Source organism: Archocentrus centrarchus, chromosome 11, assembly GCF_007364275.1.
Source record: "Archocentrus centrarchus isolate MPI-CPG fArcCen1 chromosome 11, fArcCen1, whole genome shotgun sequence".
NCBI classification, from domain to species: Eukaryota; Metazoa; Chordata; class Actinopteri; order Cichliformes; family Cichlidae; genus Archocentrus; species Archocentrus centrarchus.
Genome location: NC_044356.1, coordinates 24,158,154 through 24,175,856, shown reverse-complemented (window position 1 = coordinate 24,175,856; position 17,703 = coordinate 24,158,154). Strand labels below are relative to the sequence as shown.

The 17,703-nt window shown below is 40.3% G+C and overlaps 1 protein-coding gene across 1 annotated transcript in view; it reads left to right on the top strand.

The window, feature by feature from the left end:
* The window catches only part of csmd2 (CUB and Sushi multiple domains 2), a 263,477-nt gene that overhangs the window by 9,744 nt on the left and 236,030 nt on the right, over positions 1-17,703 (top strand). The window contains exon 2 of the mRNA XM_030740701.1: positions 7,108-7,324. Within this exon, the coding sequence (XP_030596561.1) occupies positions 7,108-7,324 (217 nt within the window). The remainder of the gene's footprint in view (positions 1-7,107; positions 7,325-17,703) is intronic.

The following is a 17,703-nucleotide window of genomic DNA, read 5'->3' as shown; positions in this document are numbered from 1 at the left end:
CATTCTCCAGCTAAGACAGGGGTCTTTCTGAAAGAACCGTATCAGCATGTCTTTGACTCTGAATGGGCTATTTTCTATTGATTAACTTGGCGCGTAGGTTGCTGAGGAGCTGTGTTGCTCACAGTAACACCAATTTTCCGTAGGGCTGTTAAGTACTGATGTACTGATAAGAAGAGAATGGAACAAGTGGAATAAAATGTTGAAGACTACCTAAAACAGTGATCTCTATGGAATTGATGTCTAAAATGTGCTAAACAGCTAGTGAAGCATAAGCCTTTTTTTTTTTTTTTTTGGGTGGGTGGCTGTTGTGCAGGTCCTTTTGGCTGGCATGATAATACTGCTGGTTAAATATGACCCAGCTGGAAGGAACTGCCTGGCTTCCCCCTTCTCTTCCTCTGTCTGAGAGAACACATGCTCCATTGTGCTTCTTTTGCCAGCCCTGATAACAGGCAGGAATGTGTGCGTGCATTCATGCAAATGTGCATTTCTGCATGCGTCTATCTTCGGTGTCTTTTTAGCATGCACCCACTTTCTTCAACACTTTAATCGTTGGCTTCATCTTTACATGTGGGTGTTGTTTGTTTTCTCACCCCACACGTTTCACCCTGCAGCTACGTTGCCTTGACAGTGAGTTTTTGTGATGTTTTTTTTTTTTTTTTTTTGGGGGGGGGGGGGGGGGGGGGGGTATGTATTAACTTTGGGTGCCATAGGCATCAACAGATCCTTTCATAGAGCTTGCAGTGTAGTTGCTGCAACTAGGACAACGCTGCATCATTAGCAGTCGTATTCTCAGCATGTGTTCCGTGATTTACAGTTTAGCGTGTATGTTAATAAATGCATTCACACATCTGTTTCCTTGAGTATCCACTCTGTATGCACTCAGAGAAATCACTACTGTATTTTACCTGACACATTCATGCAGCAGGAAGCCATTCCAAGCTCCGAATGTGCGCCATTATGGAAATGGAAACTTGTTTTGTCTGCCCTTTTAAGGAAAAAAAAATTACCATTCAGCCCAGTGGAAACAACCTGTGGAAGGGAGGGCTAAGACGGGCTGTAGCCTATCACTAGCACCTTCCACTGCATTTGGCTTTCCTGTAACGGCGGGTGGTGTCGTCCAGGCATCGACATTAGCTAAATGTATGGGGGTGAGCTGGATCACTAAGCTCACACATTTCCATTTTAATGGCGGCCATTGCAAGGTTAATTCAGATATGATGCGGTCAAGACGTGCTACTGTGCTGACACATCAAGAGACAAATGGTGGTGCTGAGAGGATCTATGGGGCGGAAGGGTTTATCTTTCCACCAGGGAGCAGTTATTGGCACACACACTAAACAATGGGTTTTTTGGAGAGTAGTCACTGGCTAAGTTATATGTGAATAAATTACAATAATATACAAAGCAAATGTAAGCAAATAAACTCAAAGGGAAACATTTTTTTAGTTGGAAATTTTTCCACATTTACTCCAGTGGGATGCTTTTTTCTACAGACTGTCCCATACTTTCCACGTATATAATTTTTTAATTTGTCTTGGGAATAAATAAAAGCTGTATTTTAGGCACATTATAATACAGAGTTCATATGCGTGAAAGCACTGGGCCACCTACATATTACACCTATAGGGAAACCCATGCCATGAAGCTCCCAGCACACAGTTTTTGTGTTGATGTTAATGCCAGAGGAGGTCTGGACTCTATTTATTGAGTCAGCAGAGTGTTGGTGACTTTTACATACCTTGCACCTAAACACTCAGCAACCCTGCTCTGTAACTTTATGTGGTCTGCCACTTCAGAGCTGAGTTGCTGTGGTTCCTACACTTTCAACCTGGAATATCTAGGATGGAGCAAATTTCATCATTTGACTTATTGCAATGGTGGCATCCTATTATAGCACCAAGCCTGAATTCAGTGAGCTCTTCAGGATGACTCTTTCTTACTTCACTAATGTTTGTCTGCATGGCTAGGTGCTTGGTTTTAAACACCTGTGGCATTGAGATGGAAAACACCTGAATTTAAAGATTAAGAGTGCATGACCCAGTGTTTTTAACCATAAAGTTGATGTTATGGAAAGTGTGGAATAGGAAATTTAAGAATCCTTCTACTGAACTGTACCTCGCTACAATATCTCTTTGTTCAAGAAAGTGATATGATAACAAGAGACGCGTGATAGTGACAGTATGACAGGATGTAAACGTTAAAGGACAGAGGAAAAATATCTACGTTTGATTATGGGGAGAAGCATCCCTTTAAACTTGGAAAAAGACTCATTATCTTGAGTTGTATTCATCTTGCACAACATAAGACATAAGACACTTCTTTTATTGTCTCTGTGTCTTTGTCTTTTGTTCAAAGGCAGTCTTGAATCATAGATGAGGAGACGAGATATATAGAGAGAGGGATAAGGAAACCGAAAAAAAAAAAAAAAAAAAAAAAAAAAAAATTCCCCAAAACAAAACCAAAAAACCCCAAAAAACAGATGGAGTCCAGAAAGAAGATTTGTACTTCTGTATTGCTGGTATTGTTTGCATCTTTATGGTATTATGAGACTGTGATGTTGGGATTGGGTTCACTTTAATGAAATTTCCTCCTATTAATAGTCACTGTGGGGAGTGTAACTGTATCTCAGCAGAGGAGTTACATACAGATATCAGACACTATTCTCACTTAGGGGATAGGGATTACACTCATACATGTGTAGACAAATGATACCTCCACATACAGACACATGTATACCCTTGTCTCACTTTACTTACATAAACACAACAGCACACACACACATGCCACTGATGAGGTCTCCCTCAAAACAAACCTCTAGGTTTTGCCAGCAGTGCAGATTAAGCGCTATCTTGCTGTGAATGTCACAATAGCTGTCTGTGACCTCAGCAAAACAGGTAAAAAATAGCCCCCTTACACAGTGTTCTTCCTCTGTCCCAGTCATTCACCCCCCATTGGCTGGTACCTCTTCTCTTGTCGCCCTCACTTGTTCTTTCTCGCACACTTTCATTCCTCACTACTATTTTTTATTTCCCTGCAGTTTGGACCTCATTTCACCTTTGCTTCTATTATTCCTCACATCATGTCTTCCAAATCTATTTTCTCATATGTCCATAGATTCGGTCTGCTTTGTGTCTGTCTGCTTTGTGTTTGCCCTTAGCCCCGCCTCTCTCTTTCTCCTTTGGTCTCTTCTTGTCTCCTTCCTCTCTGAGGGGTTGCCGTCCTGCCCGAGTGCAGCACAGTGACCATCGATTCATCAAAGTGTCACGGCGTGCCGCCACATCTCTGTATGCCTGCTACTGAACAACTGGACTAGCAAAGCAAACAACAGTACCTGCACACAAACACAGGCACAGGTAGAACCTGGAGTGCTGCCCCAGCAAGGTCACACCTCTCCCTGTACACTCATTTGGCAGCCTGCACACCGGAGATGCTAAGTGCCAAGTGGATGCTGCCAGTGGCACAGCGGGCTAAGCAGTGGACAACGTATCTGTTGAACATCCACACAGTTAACATTCCACTACAAGCCTACAGCAAACATTTCCCAACGACATGATGGAGGATGAAATATGCTAACCACTTAAAAACTATGGCCATTTCCTAATTGCTGAACTAGCATATATGCTGCTGTTCAGTATTCATTGGTTCACCAGAATTTACACAATATGAGAAAACATGACCTTCTACTTTACCGGTGGCTAAAACAGCACTGCCAGCAGTGTCTTTATGGGGTCTTTATGGTGTGTCAGTAGAGTCAACTGCAGGATGGGCTCTTCCCTGCAGATTTACGCCGAAGGCCTTCAGAGTAGGTCACCAGCTCCCAGATGCTAATTTCATAATGCATCCTGGGCAAGCCTTAAATACTTCATCCAAGCCCCGAGTGCAGGATCTACTTGAGTATGACTTCACAGTGCAGCAGAAACATCTGGCAAACATCCCTGTTATCACTCCCTGATATGAAAATCAAATGCGATAATGTTGTAAATTGGTCCTTAATGGCCGCAGAAATGCATTTTCAAGTGTCTGTTTTTCTGCAATTCAATTCTGAATCAGAGTCTGACCACTTTTCATCAAGAATATAACTGTTTTTGGATGCAGCCAAAAAAGGCAGCTTCTCTTAATGCTCTAACTTGGTCTTTTGTCCAAGATTGTATGGATCATTATTGATATAGGAGCCGGTCACTTGGCACTGCTGCTTACAATTCAAAACAGCATTTAGCTGAGCTCTGGCAACAGACCTGTCCTTCATCATTGCTTTTTTTTTTTTTTTTTTTTGCTTCGCTTAATTGTATCCTAAAACATAGAGCCTGAGTTCCTGCCCGGTTGATCACCTGTCGTATATCAACGTGAGGTGTGTTTCATCCTGCAATAGCATGTGCACTGTGTGTGAAAACCTTTTTATTTATTTGCAGAACACACTCCCTTGGTCTCTCTTTGTAATGTTTTCACTTCAGCCGGTAGCACCTCAAGAGTCACGAAATCAATTATTTCTTCAATTTTATGCTGAAAGTGATTAATAACAATTCAGCTGCCCTAACCTCTTTGGTATTGTTTTATAACACAGTCCACTCCGCTCATCTTTACTCAGTACAATAGGTTGGTAGTCCCCTTTGATCCCCATCAAGCTCTGCAATCAGTCTGCTCTACAGTATGAGCTGCTGATTGGCATTGTCTGACTGAGACGGTGTAATGAGGGAGATGATGAGGAGATTATTGACTAGGTTGTGGGTAAGAAAGTCAGGTGGGAGAGTTAGATGTGGGGGTTTTACCTGGATATTAGTATTGACCTGATGGTAATTGGGAGGCTGGATGCTCACTTGCTGAGCCTATTTAAAGGCTTTAATGAAAAATCAGATGAGGACATCTCTTACTTTGATCCTTTTTGTTCTTCTCTTTTCTTCTTAAATTCTTCTTAAGAAGAGGGGAAAAGGAGTACATAATTTCTTTTTATGCATCCCAAGAATTCACTTTCAGATCTTTATGGTAAGCAAAGAGCTAAACTCTAGATGCACCATGATACGTGTAGTTTAATCCTACTCCAAGTTGTCTGTGTTCGAGTGCACCCACATTAGCATCTTTCAGAAGAGGTCAAGCGCACATGAAGCACTGAAAAGTGACGGTTGAGAGGCTTCTGCCTGTTTTTGGACCAGACAGGCCCCTGGGAGTCAACAGTGGCACAATGACAGATATACTGTGACTGGATTAACCTCAAGCTGCTGATGCCATCCAGACAGTCTATATCTTAACCGTCTGAAACGATCTGCTTTTCCCCTTCTCCCTCCTAAAAAAGTATTTCTCGCTCCCTTTTGGAAGAGTAAGTGGGGATGGATATTTTTTCAGCAGCAATTCAGGATTCATAAACACCCTGATGTGGCGTGTAGCCCCTGAAATCTTTGACATCAAGCGTGATTATTACCGTGAGAACAAAACAGCATTTGCTTGTCTGGTTAACCAGTAATCATCCCTTGCCTATGCAAAAAGGTTTTTTTTTTTTTTTTTTTTTTTTTTTTTTTTTAAATTGTTATTATTTTAGCATTGAGTGAGACTTAGAAGCATACAAAAAAACAAAAAAAACAAACAAAAAAAAAACATCTGGCCATCTTCATGCTTGGTACCTTATTACCTGTAAATCCCTGCTGGTTTCTCAGAAATGAGGCATATTTCAGAGTGATTTTTGGGCTTTGAGTTTGTCCTACCCATCAGAGAGTGTATACAAAGTAGAACAGAATCCACATGTTTCACAACCATTCGATAAGTGATACACATCCAACCCCCCATCAAAGCAGCCACCACTTTTACATGTCTCAAAGCTGCAATATGTTTACTCAATATTCCTGATTTTTTTACTGTCCCATTTTTTTATTGCCCTCAGGTAGTATGCATTGATTTATCACAGACATTTGCCCTGTGCATCTATGCATATAAATGAACAAAACAAATATTGTATCTACTGCAAGTGTTGCATTCTCTGTGTTGTTGAATAATGTGGGTTATGTGGATAACAGATGTCCTGCAATTATATTCTCCTAATTACATTTTAATCAGGGTACATTATGATGCAGGTTTTTTGGCTGAAGTGAACAAAAGGGAAGTACACTTCATTTGTATAAACATCATGTGCGAGGATATATTCATTCAGCTTGCTTTGATGTGGCCACGAGTATGTTCAGATTATATCTTCTTGTTATAACAAGGGCAGGGATTTACAGCTAACTGTTCACATTGAGCTGTCTAAATACATTTTCTGTTTCTTTTTTGTTTTGTTTTTTGAAAAGACAGCCATTACCACTCAAATAAATAAATAAATAAATAAAACTATTCTGTAAAAATACAGTACAACTATTGAATGATATGTGCACAAACATGTTAATTTGTAAATTAACTCAGAAAGCACACACAAAATGCAGAGTTGCACATAATATAGCTAGTGCAATGACACATCACTCCTCATTAGTGATTAATTACAGCCAAATCCTAACATTGATTAAAAGTCTTGGCTGTGCTCAGATCAGTTGAAGACAAGTCATTTAGCTTGGGGATTGAAAACGCTCACAGACATATAGCTAACGCTTCTTACATCCACCCCGAGCCTTGTACGGATACAATTAAAATCTCAGATTGAAGGCAGTTTAAGTGGCTGCTGAAAAAAAAAATGCAAGATGAGTTCAATTAATGTAGCAATCAAGTACATCTCCTCCTCTCCCCTCTTGTCCCCTTGACTGCTCTTCTCCAGCTATGCCATGTATTAACGTGGGAACCTATTATTAATGTGGTGGTAGGACCAGTGCTGTGTGTGATGAACAAGCGTGTGATGATGGAGGTGGTAGAGGTGGGGAAAGCTGAGAGAGGGGGTGAGCCATTTAGTGCTGCAATATTAATGGCTTATGCTGTAGGTGATAATGGATGTAGCTGCATTTAGTGCAAAATGTTTGACTGTGGGTGTGCATTTGTATAATTTCCTTACTTGGGTGTAGAAGTGTTTTTTTTTTTATTATTTGGAGAATCTTTAACGCTTAAGCACTCTGCTAGCTGTTCTGCTTTAACATGTCTTTCAGCCTTTTAATAACTGACTATTTCTCTCTCTCTCTCTCTCTCGCTCTCTCTTCGCAGCTCAGAACTGCAGTTACACACTACACAATCCCAATGGGACAATAGAGAGCCCCGGATACCCTTACGGTTATCCCAACTATGCCAACTGTACGTGGGTCATCGTGGCAGCGGAGCACAACCGGATACAGTTGGTGTTTCAAGGCTTTGCCCTAGAGGAGGACTTTGACATCTTGTCTGTATATGATGGGCTACCCAGCCCTGGAAACCTCCGGACAAGGTAAATATGCTATAAGTTTTATTTTGTGTGTGTGTGCTGTAAAACCTCTTCTAGAAGCAGACCTTGCCAATTGCCACCCATATTGGTGACACCTCCCGACAGTTAATTCAGGCTAAGAATATCAACACCCTGTCTAATAGAATAACAAAAGAGCCATGATTTCAAATTCATAAAAGCTGCACATGTAGATTCACCTATCCAGGTTTGGTAATTTGGTCCCAGAATAAAACTTCTGAGTTTGAGTCTGAGTGAGGATGGAAAATATGACTAATATTAAGACTTCATTAGCAACTTAATCCATTGCGCTGGCTTCTCCTACCACAGCACTAAACAAATTCCTTGTTAATTCACATTATGGATATGGCTTGCCAAGAAAACTGCACTTAACAACATCTTTATTGCAATTATGAATAGATATGCCAGAACACACAACTGTTGTGTAACCTGTGTGCATGCATCAGCGCAACAACAAAATCCCTTCATATGTTTTCCTGTTGGACTGTTGATTGGGCCATCTTTTTTTTTAAGCGGTGCTCCTATAGATTACTATTCATTTTGACTGCTGTGTGTCTCTTATAATGTCTTAAAATTTTGTCTTAAAATTTGATTGAAAACTTCTCATCATTGTCATAAAACATTCCTGAATATAAAAAAAATACAAAACAAACAAACAAACCTCAAGAAGTTAAATATAAATCCATCAACCACCCCCTTTTGAGAGGGTGAATCTCCCATTCCACCAAATCTCAAAGGTGCTCTATTGAGATCTGGTGACTGTGGAGGCCATTTGAGTACAGTGAACTCACTGTCATGTTCAAGAAACCAGTTTAAGATCATTTGATCTTTTTAGTGCCACTAGTGGGTACACTGTGGTCATAAAGGCAACAACACTGACCATGTAGGCTGTGGTGTTAAAACAATGCTCAGTTGGTACTATTGGCCCAGTGTCTCAAGAAAATATCTCTCACACCATTACACCACCACCAGAGGCCTGAACCATTGAAAAAAAGGAGGATGGATCCATGCTTTCATGTCGTTTACACATAAATTCTGACCCTACCATCTGAATGTTGCAGCTGAAATTTTTCCAATCTGCTATTGGTCAATTTAGGTGAATCGCCTCAGTGTCCTGTTCTTAGCTGACTAGAATAGCACTCAGTGTGGCTTCTGCTGCTATAGCCCATCTGCTTCAAGGTTTGATGTGCATTCAAAAATGCTCTTCTGCCCTTCATTCTTTGGTTGTAGTTCCTTGAGTTACTATTGCCTTGGCCATTATCCTCGGACATCTGGCATCAACATGGCATTTTCACCCAGAGAGCTGTCAGTCACTGGATATTTTCTTTTTTTTTTTGGACCATTCTCTATAGAGATAGTTCCCAGTAGATCAGCAGTTTCTGAAATACTCAGAGCAGTCCATGTGAGACTTTTTGTTTTAGATTTTAAGGTATAATTGTTTCCTTCAAGTTAAATGAAAAAAATCCAATAAGTTTTCATCCTCAATCTGTCTTACACATCAGCACCACGGTGATGAAGAAGTTAGCATTCTTGCCTCACAGCAAGGTGGTTCTGAGTTTGAGCCTGCATCTGTTCTACCTCTGCCTGCGGGTGTACAGTAGATGTCAGGTCGATGACGCTGATCAATAAGATTAGAAAGGTGCTCTAACCCAGTCCATTTTCAAGTGTATGAATGATTGGTAACCTGCAGCCTTTTTAGAAAGTCAGGTTTTGTACTGTTATGTTACAAAAGTGTCACCAGAGGTTCAAAACCCACCAAAATACAAATAAGTACCCCTTGTTAAGGGTACCTTAATGGGTATGGCTCCATTTACAAGCTTTTGTACTTTCTGCCCCACCGTTCACCCCTTAAACCCTCAGATTATGCTATAAAGATGGCTTCACGTTCCCAGATCTTTGCAGTGGCTATAAGTTAATGTAGCCATTACAAACATCTGGGACTGTGAAATATAAACCCTGATTTTAAATTAAATTGCACTTGTCAAGTCATTTAGCCTCAAAGGCATTGATGACGGCAATGGACAGGTAACTGAAAAAGTGGGGAAATGATCTAGATTAAAATCAGTGATGCATTCAGAAGCAGTTGGAGCAGATTCTTTAGTGACTAATACAATACGGACTCTGTGGACACTGACGGAATCCAAGGTTATTCATTGGGATGCTGGGCACATTTTATGCTTCAGAGCTTCTCACAAAAAGAAATAACTTCTCACTTGGGTGTGAAGACTCAAACAAACAATTTCTGTATCAACATCCTCCCGTCCAGTCAATTTAATAGCCTCAGAGAATGCTGCCTTCAGCTTACCTGTGAAATAGTTCACGTCCGGTTTCAAGATTTTAGAAATAAACATTCCGATTATATTGGCTTCAATCATAAGGTACAGCCACAGAGCATTTATTCATTGATTCAATTATGTATTTTGGAATATCGTTACTTGCAGGCTATCTAGCAGACCTCTTGGCAGCCCTCTTGCTAACACACTCACCTAATTAGAGACAATTTCTCCATCTGATCAATTAAAGCTACACGCACACACACACACACACACACACACACACACACACACATAAAAAAAAAAAAAAATGCTTTTAATTCCTTGCAGTTTAAAGCATACAAAAGCCCTCTGGAGACAAATGAGAAAAATATTCTTAAGCACTTTTGTCACCAACACTGTTTTGAGTCTCTGACGGCCTCTGTTTTTCCCTGTTGATACGTCTCAGTCTCTCTCTCTCTCTCTCTCTCGCCCCCTCTCTGCCCCCTCCCATCCCCTCCCCTCCCCTCCCCTGCATGTCTCATTTTGTGCCAGTGGTGCCTCTACAGCATCTCCCCACAGAAAGCAAATGAAAGGGAGAAGAAAATCCATTATGGATTGGTGTTGCCCTGTTCTCACCCAGCCTTTCTGCTGTTTGGACTTCTGGGCCTTGTTGTATATTGATGCTCCGGCGGGACGGGGTGGGGGTGGGGGGTGGGGGCTGAGTGGGCGTTCTTCTCTTTCTGTCTAAGTGCTTTGAAAATAAGTGAAGGAAAAGAAAATGAATTTAAAAAGCAGATGGGGGTGTGGGGGGGTCGAGGAAACAATGAGCGAGACGGTGAAGCGGTAACGGTTTTGCAGGGGAAACAGATCTCCTTTGGATTTTGTTTGTGTTGACTTTGATGAGAGTTCCTCTCCTTTCAAAAGAATTTTGTAAAATGTGAGACTTCAAACTATATCTGTGAGAGAGCTCGGCAAAGCTGGGATTAAGCTACAAGCAGCTTTTACCAGTCAACAGCCGTCTGTCAGAACACGCATGTATATTTCCGCTGACACCCCATGCGTACACACGTTTTCCCACACATTCTCACACACACACACACACGCACACACACACACACACACGCAGATGCGCATGTGATAATTCAGCCCTTTTTTCTGCTCTCATCTCCCACTTGTGTCAGAGGTAATTTTCTTTCCATCCTTCTTGCTCCTCGTCCTCCATTCCATTCACACCTATTTTCTAAATTCTTATCTCTTGTTGCTGCTCTCCATTTTGTGTCCCGTGTGCTTTTTTCTTGCTGAGTTTGATCAGTGCTTTCTGTACACCACTGTATAGGCTGTCAAGCTTGGAATATCTCCTTTAATCTCAAGCAGTCGTCAACAAATAAATGTTTTGCCTAATTTCATATTCAAATGATCACCTTTCATTTCCTATTCAAAGCAGTCACTCTTTGCTAGATTTGTTTATTTATCCGTTAATTTATTCATTGCTGTCACAGCAGAGCCAAGAAAAATGGTGTTATCAGGGGAACGCTGGGTTACAAATCAGTTCAGATATATATGGTTGTTCCAAAGTATATATGCACGCTGGTGTGTGTGGGTGTTTGCGAATGTGTATTCTCCTGCAGTAGTCACTTTATGAGTCACTGCCACTCCTTAAGAAATGCATATGTGAGTCAGTCTGTTGCTGCAGCACTTCATTAAACTGCCGATCCCAACTGATACCTGGGAAGCAGACAGAAAACTCGAAGGAAATTTCAGATGTTTGAAATAGAAGTGTGGAGAAGGAATGTTCACTGATTTGAGTCCCAGAGTGCAAATACAAGCTGCTGCTGGTATTCGACTGCTGTTAATTAAACAGAGCATTGCATTCTAAAGATGGCTTGGTGATTAATTGGTTAAGTTCATCGTGTGCCCTCTGTGTCACTTGCTTCGCACTGGGAGAGGCTGAACTGCAGCATAACAAACTTCAAGGTGAAAAGATTAAAAAAGAAAGAGGAAAAAAAAAGGTTAAGTAGTCCAACATTCTATTTAAAAATGAAAAAGAAGTATACATGAAAAAAATGATCTGGAACCGTGAAAGAGGGATGCATAGAGTTACACAGAGAAACATGCTGCTTATTTTTGCATGTTTTAACCCATTCTGGATAATGTAGGAATAGTTGGGTGGCTGTGGTAGAGTAGATCATCTACCAGTCAGAAGGTTGGTGGTTCCTCTAGTCTGCATGCCAAAGTATCCTCGAGCAAGATACTGAACCCCGGATTAGCTCCCGATGGGTTCGCCTGAGTGAATGCTAGCTAGAAAGCACTTAGATGTATCTTGTATGTATGTGTGTGAATAGATGAATGAGACATGCTGCATAAAATACTTTGAGTGCTCATGTAGAGTAGAACAGGGCTCTATAAGAACCAGTCCATTTACCATAGTTTGCCTATTTCATGTACACTGAATTTAGAGCTGTAGACAAGACACCAGTGGTTAGCACTATTGCCACACAGTAATAAAGTCCTGGGTTTGAATCCACCATCTGCCCAGGGCCTTTCTGCGTGGAGTTTGCATGTTCTCCCTGTGCCTTGCGTGGTTTCTCTCCAGGTACTTTGGCTTCCTCCTACAGCCCACTAAGACATCCACTAAATGGGGTTAATTGGTGCCTATAGGTGTTTTTTTTTTTTTTTTAACACTGTTTATGAACAGCATGCCTTTAAGCTAAGCTTTTAAAAAATGACAGTCTATGGCTACTGCAGCCACCAGTTTCCTGATCTTTGGTATGACAATCAAGCACAGGGTCATGACTTTTTGGATAATAATTAACATATTAATGACTAACCTCTTGTTGCAGATGGTGTCATCTGACACACTCTGTTGTCCATTGTTTGTCCATTTTCTGTGTTTTCTACCTGACATATGGTGGTGCTTGCTTCTGCCAATCAGTCACCTGAAAGTGCAATATCTCACTGACTTAACATGTACTTTCCTTAAGAACAATTTAACACTCACCCTAAATCACTTAGTAGAGATTTCCTGTGCTGCTGTGTTTCTATTAGTCTAATGACAGAGCTAGACATGCCGTGGCAGATCATTATATGGTAGAGATAGACCAGCTGTTTTCACCTGCTTCCAGTCTTCATGCTAAACTAGGCTAATACACTAGATTAAGAGTAGCTTTTTACTAAATTTCAAACTATCTGTTTTGCACAGCTTCTGACCATTCCTTTTATATTCCATGATATAGGGAGAGTGCAGATTGGATTTTTTTTTTTTTTTGCAAAATTATCAAAATGGCTTCGTTTGCCCAGCTACATTGGCGAGCTACATTGTGACTGAGCTGCTGCTGAAGTGTTGCTAACGTGCTCATTGACACAGTCAGTATGCCATGTTTGTGAACATGAGTTGAATGGATGATGCGTCACTGTGTCAGTGGAGTGCTGAAAAAAGTTTGGGTGAGTTCAGCTTTTGGCTTTCACTGAAAATGGCTTGTACCCAGTTAGTGTGAACACAGCTTCAGACAAGAATATCTTGCTGAAGGCTTTCTTTAGAGCCAGTTACTAAATTATAGCTTAGATCTTAAGATTTGCATTACCCTTTTCAATTCATCAATTATGCCTTGACCCCAGAACATTACTGACAACAGCAAAACATGTGAATGCTGGGTTTTTTAAAACAATGGTTAGTGTAGTAACATATGCATGAATTATAGCTAGTTTAAAGCATGCAAAATCCATGTTAGGGCCATTTATTTTATTGCAGCTAAATGTACTTTACACTATGAAATAATTCCCTAGACTCCACTAATCCTGGGCGTCTTCAGTTAAACAGAGTCACTGGTGTTACAAAGCAGTCAGAGAGGCCTTCCAAAAGTTAAAGCAACACTTGGCTGACCTTATGTGAGACTGAACCTCTATCACCTCACTCATTGTCACTACGTACATGAGTGCACATTTCTAACCTGCGAAAAGCAATCTTTTTCTCACTTCCATGTCACATTTCACATTGTTACTACGAGTCAGGGAGCACCGAGTATATTTCAGCACATGGAAAAACAGCTGGGGTGTGTGAAGCCATCCCTCCCGCATGCCTTCATCTCATTGATGCGGTGATGGAACGGAGGGACTTAAGCCTTGGCAGTATGGGAAAAAAAGAAGGGGCGGGGGGTGTGTGAAGAAGGGAATGGTGAGAGTGAGGAGAAAGCGAGGAAGGGACAGATTTTCAGCCTCCGGGCTCGATAGGACCTAAATAAGGAGCACTAGCGCATTGGTTCTGGGAGTGGCATTAACACTATTGTCAGCCCTCGGTGCTGTGAGGTTGGGGTGTCACAATATGTGGATGTGTTTGTGTGGATGGAAAGGAAAGGCGCGATGTGTATGGGCTCAATCTGTGCTTACAAAGGCACTCTAGAATACAGCCCATCCCAGCAAGCTGATTCAGTGTCAACAAAATCAAGGTTTATTGGTATATATATAAAATGAACACCACAACCATAAACCCACACACAGGGACGCACGTACTTTCACGCAGAGCAGTGGGTGGGAAAACTGTTTGCCCTCTAATTTTTTAGATTTTTCTGCTCTTTAGGAAGCATTTTTCTTAGATTATAGTTTCTACTTACTTAAAAATATATGGATGTGCATTTAATAGCTTACAACACCTAATTTTTCTATCCATGTCTCATATTGTATGTGTGAACGAGTGCATTGTTAGTCGGTGAGTCAAGAGTGTAACGAGCCAATGTCTAGGGGTCAGGGTGAGAGCGGGTGGTGCTTCACTCCTAGCAATAACTCTTTCTCGCTTGAAGGCCCCGGTCATCAATCCCTCACAACACACACTTTGCAAAATGACTCGCGTCCATCAACACTCTGGGTCCCGCGTGTTTAATGTGTGTTTGCGTTCCTTTTTCGTCTGTTCATCCCGAGAGGCAGCATTAACTACATTGTGTGGCATCTCTTCATCTCTTTATCTATATGAAGAGTTGGAGGGTTTGATTTCTGTGCGTGTGAGAATTATGGCTTCAAGGCTGCATGGTTTCATTAGTCTGTGCTGATCCTGATTGAGCTTCTTATTCAACAGCATTCTCACACACATAAGGAAATATGTTGATAGCTTCTTTTTTTTTTTTTTTTCATACGCACGCCCAGACGTCATGTGAGAGTGGACACACTAATGCGCACACACACACACACATTGTTGGATTTATGTTTCCCTTGAGTCTGGGCTGTTAATGGAGAGACCGCCACTTATCAACGCCAGCTTTAACGACAGACTGCTAAAAACAGGACGAAGAGTGATAGTTTGTTTTTCATCATCTCGCGCTGGTAAAAAAAAAAAAAAGTGAAACGATGTTGAGATTTATGGCATCTGCCCACCTGTAAGGCAGAATTATTAGGCCCAGTAACCCCAGATTAGAGAAATAATCAACTAGATGCCTGTGAATTTATATCCCGCATGCTGTGTATCACTCATTGTGTTTATTGCTATTGACATTCCCCCATCCCGTGGCCTATCAATGCTCTTAACAGGGTACACCGCAACAGCAGCATGAAATTAAATGTTGTCCTGCTGAGATAAAAGATTAAATATGAAGTGCACCACTCCAAAAATAATATATTATTTTCAGCCCGTTCGTTCTGGGGATCTCACTTATTAGAGTCAAAGGAATGCTCTGAAATTTTGGGAAACCACCACCACAGTTAAGCCTCCAAGGATGTAATTATTACTACTACAAATAGTGCTATAATTATGCCCATGTAGCATTCCCTGTTTACATTTTAGTCAAAAGAGTTCTCAAAAAGGAAATTATATACTGTAATTACACCTTTTGGCTTATACAGCCAGACTTGATGAAATGTTTTATGTGAATAGCAACTTCTGAATGAGTTTAAATTAATAAGTGGGTAAAATGATGAAGAATTGTTATTTCTTGCATTCTTTCAAATGGCCAGCAGGGGATGAGTCACTAGAATAATGACCTCAGCTTTCTTTATGAGTTTATTGTGTCTATTGCTAATTTCAAATCAGATTTAATACAGCATGGTGTTAATTAAAAAATATATATGCTTCCAGTAAGACTAAAATGGATAGTAAAAAAGGGCATGATTTAAGGGGGACTAATTTGTGATTAACATTTCACCACTGTGTAACAATGCAGGCTTCTTCTTCTTCTCTCTGGCTGAGAAACAACTCAAACTTCTGAGATCTGATTTCAGAGATGGTGGTTTTAAATACAGTCTGTGATTCCAGGAAATTATAATGTTCATGAAAGAAAAACAAACAAAAATCCTAAATTCAGCATGTCTGGATCAGATAGAACATAGAGTTAATGATGTCTTCCTTTAAAAATGTACAGTACTGTGGAAGTCTCAAGCCACCCTTCACATCTTCACATTTTGCTTCCAAAGGAGGCAGATCTTCTGGTAATTTTTTAAAGTGGTCCTGAGCAATAGTTCTGACATAGGACCTGAGAGATGCATCTGGCCCTTCAGTTGATCCATCTGCTGTTCACTGAAGCCTCATCAGAAATGGTCTCAGTGGAAAGGTGGCTGTCAAGAACTCCTCCTCGAGGAAGGGAAACAGGCAGAAAAAGCTGAGGTATACAAATATTGACTTTCAAGCTTGTTAGAATTGTAAAAACAATGTTTTTGCCTCATATATTGTATTTCCAAGTATGTTTGCGCATGTTCCTATAAATGCCTACACCTATTTCCCATTTTCCCAATCAAATATTTAAAAAATGAGAGGTGGTTTAAGACTTTTGCACACTACTGCATGTCATATAATAACTGATATACAGCTAAAGGTTTTTTTGCAGCACTTTTGCTTTGTTGCTTTGCATAGTGCTTTCATAAGTCACCACGTAATTATCTTTGCCAATTAGTCCAGCATTCAAAACCCTAACAAGCAAAGGCTGATAAGCATTGTTTTCATTTCAGCGTTTGTTGGAATTTTGGCAGCTTTATAGAGAATTTAATATGAAGAGAAAACGGCAGATATGACGGGAACTGAGACAAAGCCAAAAATTTCATGATAGAAACTGATAAGCACCACTTAACAAAGGGTTGGTGGGAGGTGGATGCTATGCTTTTCTCACTGCAGGGAATTCAATTTGTTGATTTGCATGACAACTTATGCAAATCACGTCAGTCACAATTTTCCAATTAGGATACCTAAGGCAGAGCAAGGCTCATAAGTGCAAAGCATGTCTGGGTTTAATGTTGTGAAATGGGACATGCAGACTGGGAGGCTAACTTGTCATAACTTTTTTTCACTTCTGGTATATTTTCTCTTTATTCCAGTTATTTTTGGACTGATCAATCTACAACAAAGATATTCATAAATAAGAAATAACAAATTGTAATAAATATGACTCCGCAGTGAATATTTTTTGATAAATGAGGGCAATACTCAAATGAAAACTGCTTTACTTTTTTTTGTCTCTGAACAGTTCATTCTTATTTGGATGGAACGCCACGTTCAACTGGATAGTTTTTGTTAAACAAGTCAGTGGAAGTCATTCAAACTTTCATGACTCTTAACCTGGTTAATTCTACTCAAGGCTGCACCATAATCAAAACTTTATCAGTCAAATTAGATAATCATAACTCTTTTAGCCTTATTTTTTCTTTCACTGTAAATATATGAATGAATAAACAGCTCATGTCTTTGTAACTTACACATTTCAAATACAGTAGCTTGTCTTGTTTGTTTGTCCTTGCCATGATAGTTCTTGCAGACTGTCCGCATTAAACTTTTAAAGATTCTTCAAATATTAAAAATGTTACAGCGTCTTTGCACCAATATAGTAAGCTTTATAGTTCAAAACAGCTTTTGCAGGGATGCGGGGGAAAGGCAGTAAACAGAATGCGCAACATTTTGATAGCTGTGAAGAATTGTAAAAACTTTTTGACCCTTTTTTTTACAATACTGTAAAAAAAATGTTGCGTCACCCCTCGTTTCTTATATTTTGCCTCCAGGGAGCCAGACTTCCTTGTAATTTTTTTAAGTGGTTTTGAACAAGAGTTCTCCAGGCTTTCTGAAGGTTTTTCAAAGTTTAATTTTTGGACATTGGCTTCTTTTTCACTCATTTTAGTTCAATCTGTGTACCTGACCATTTTCCA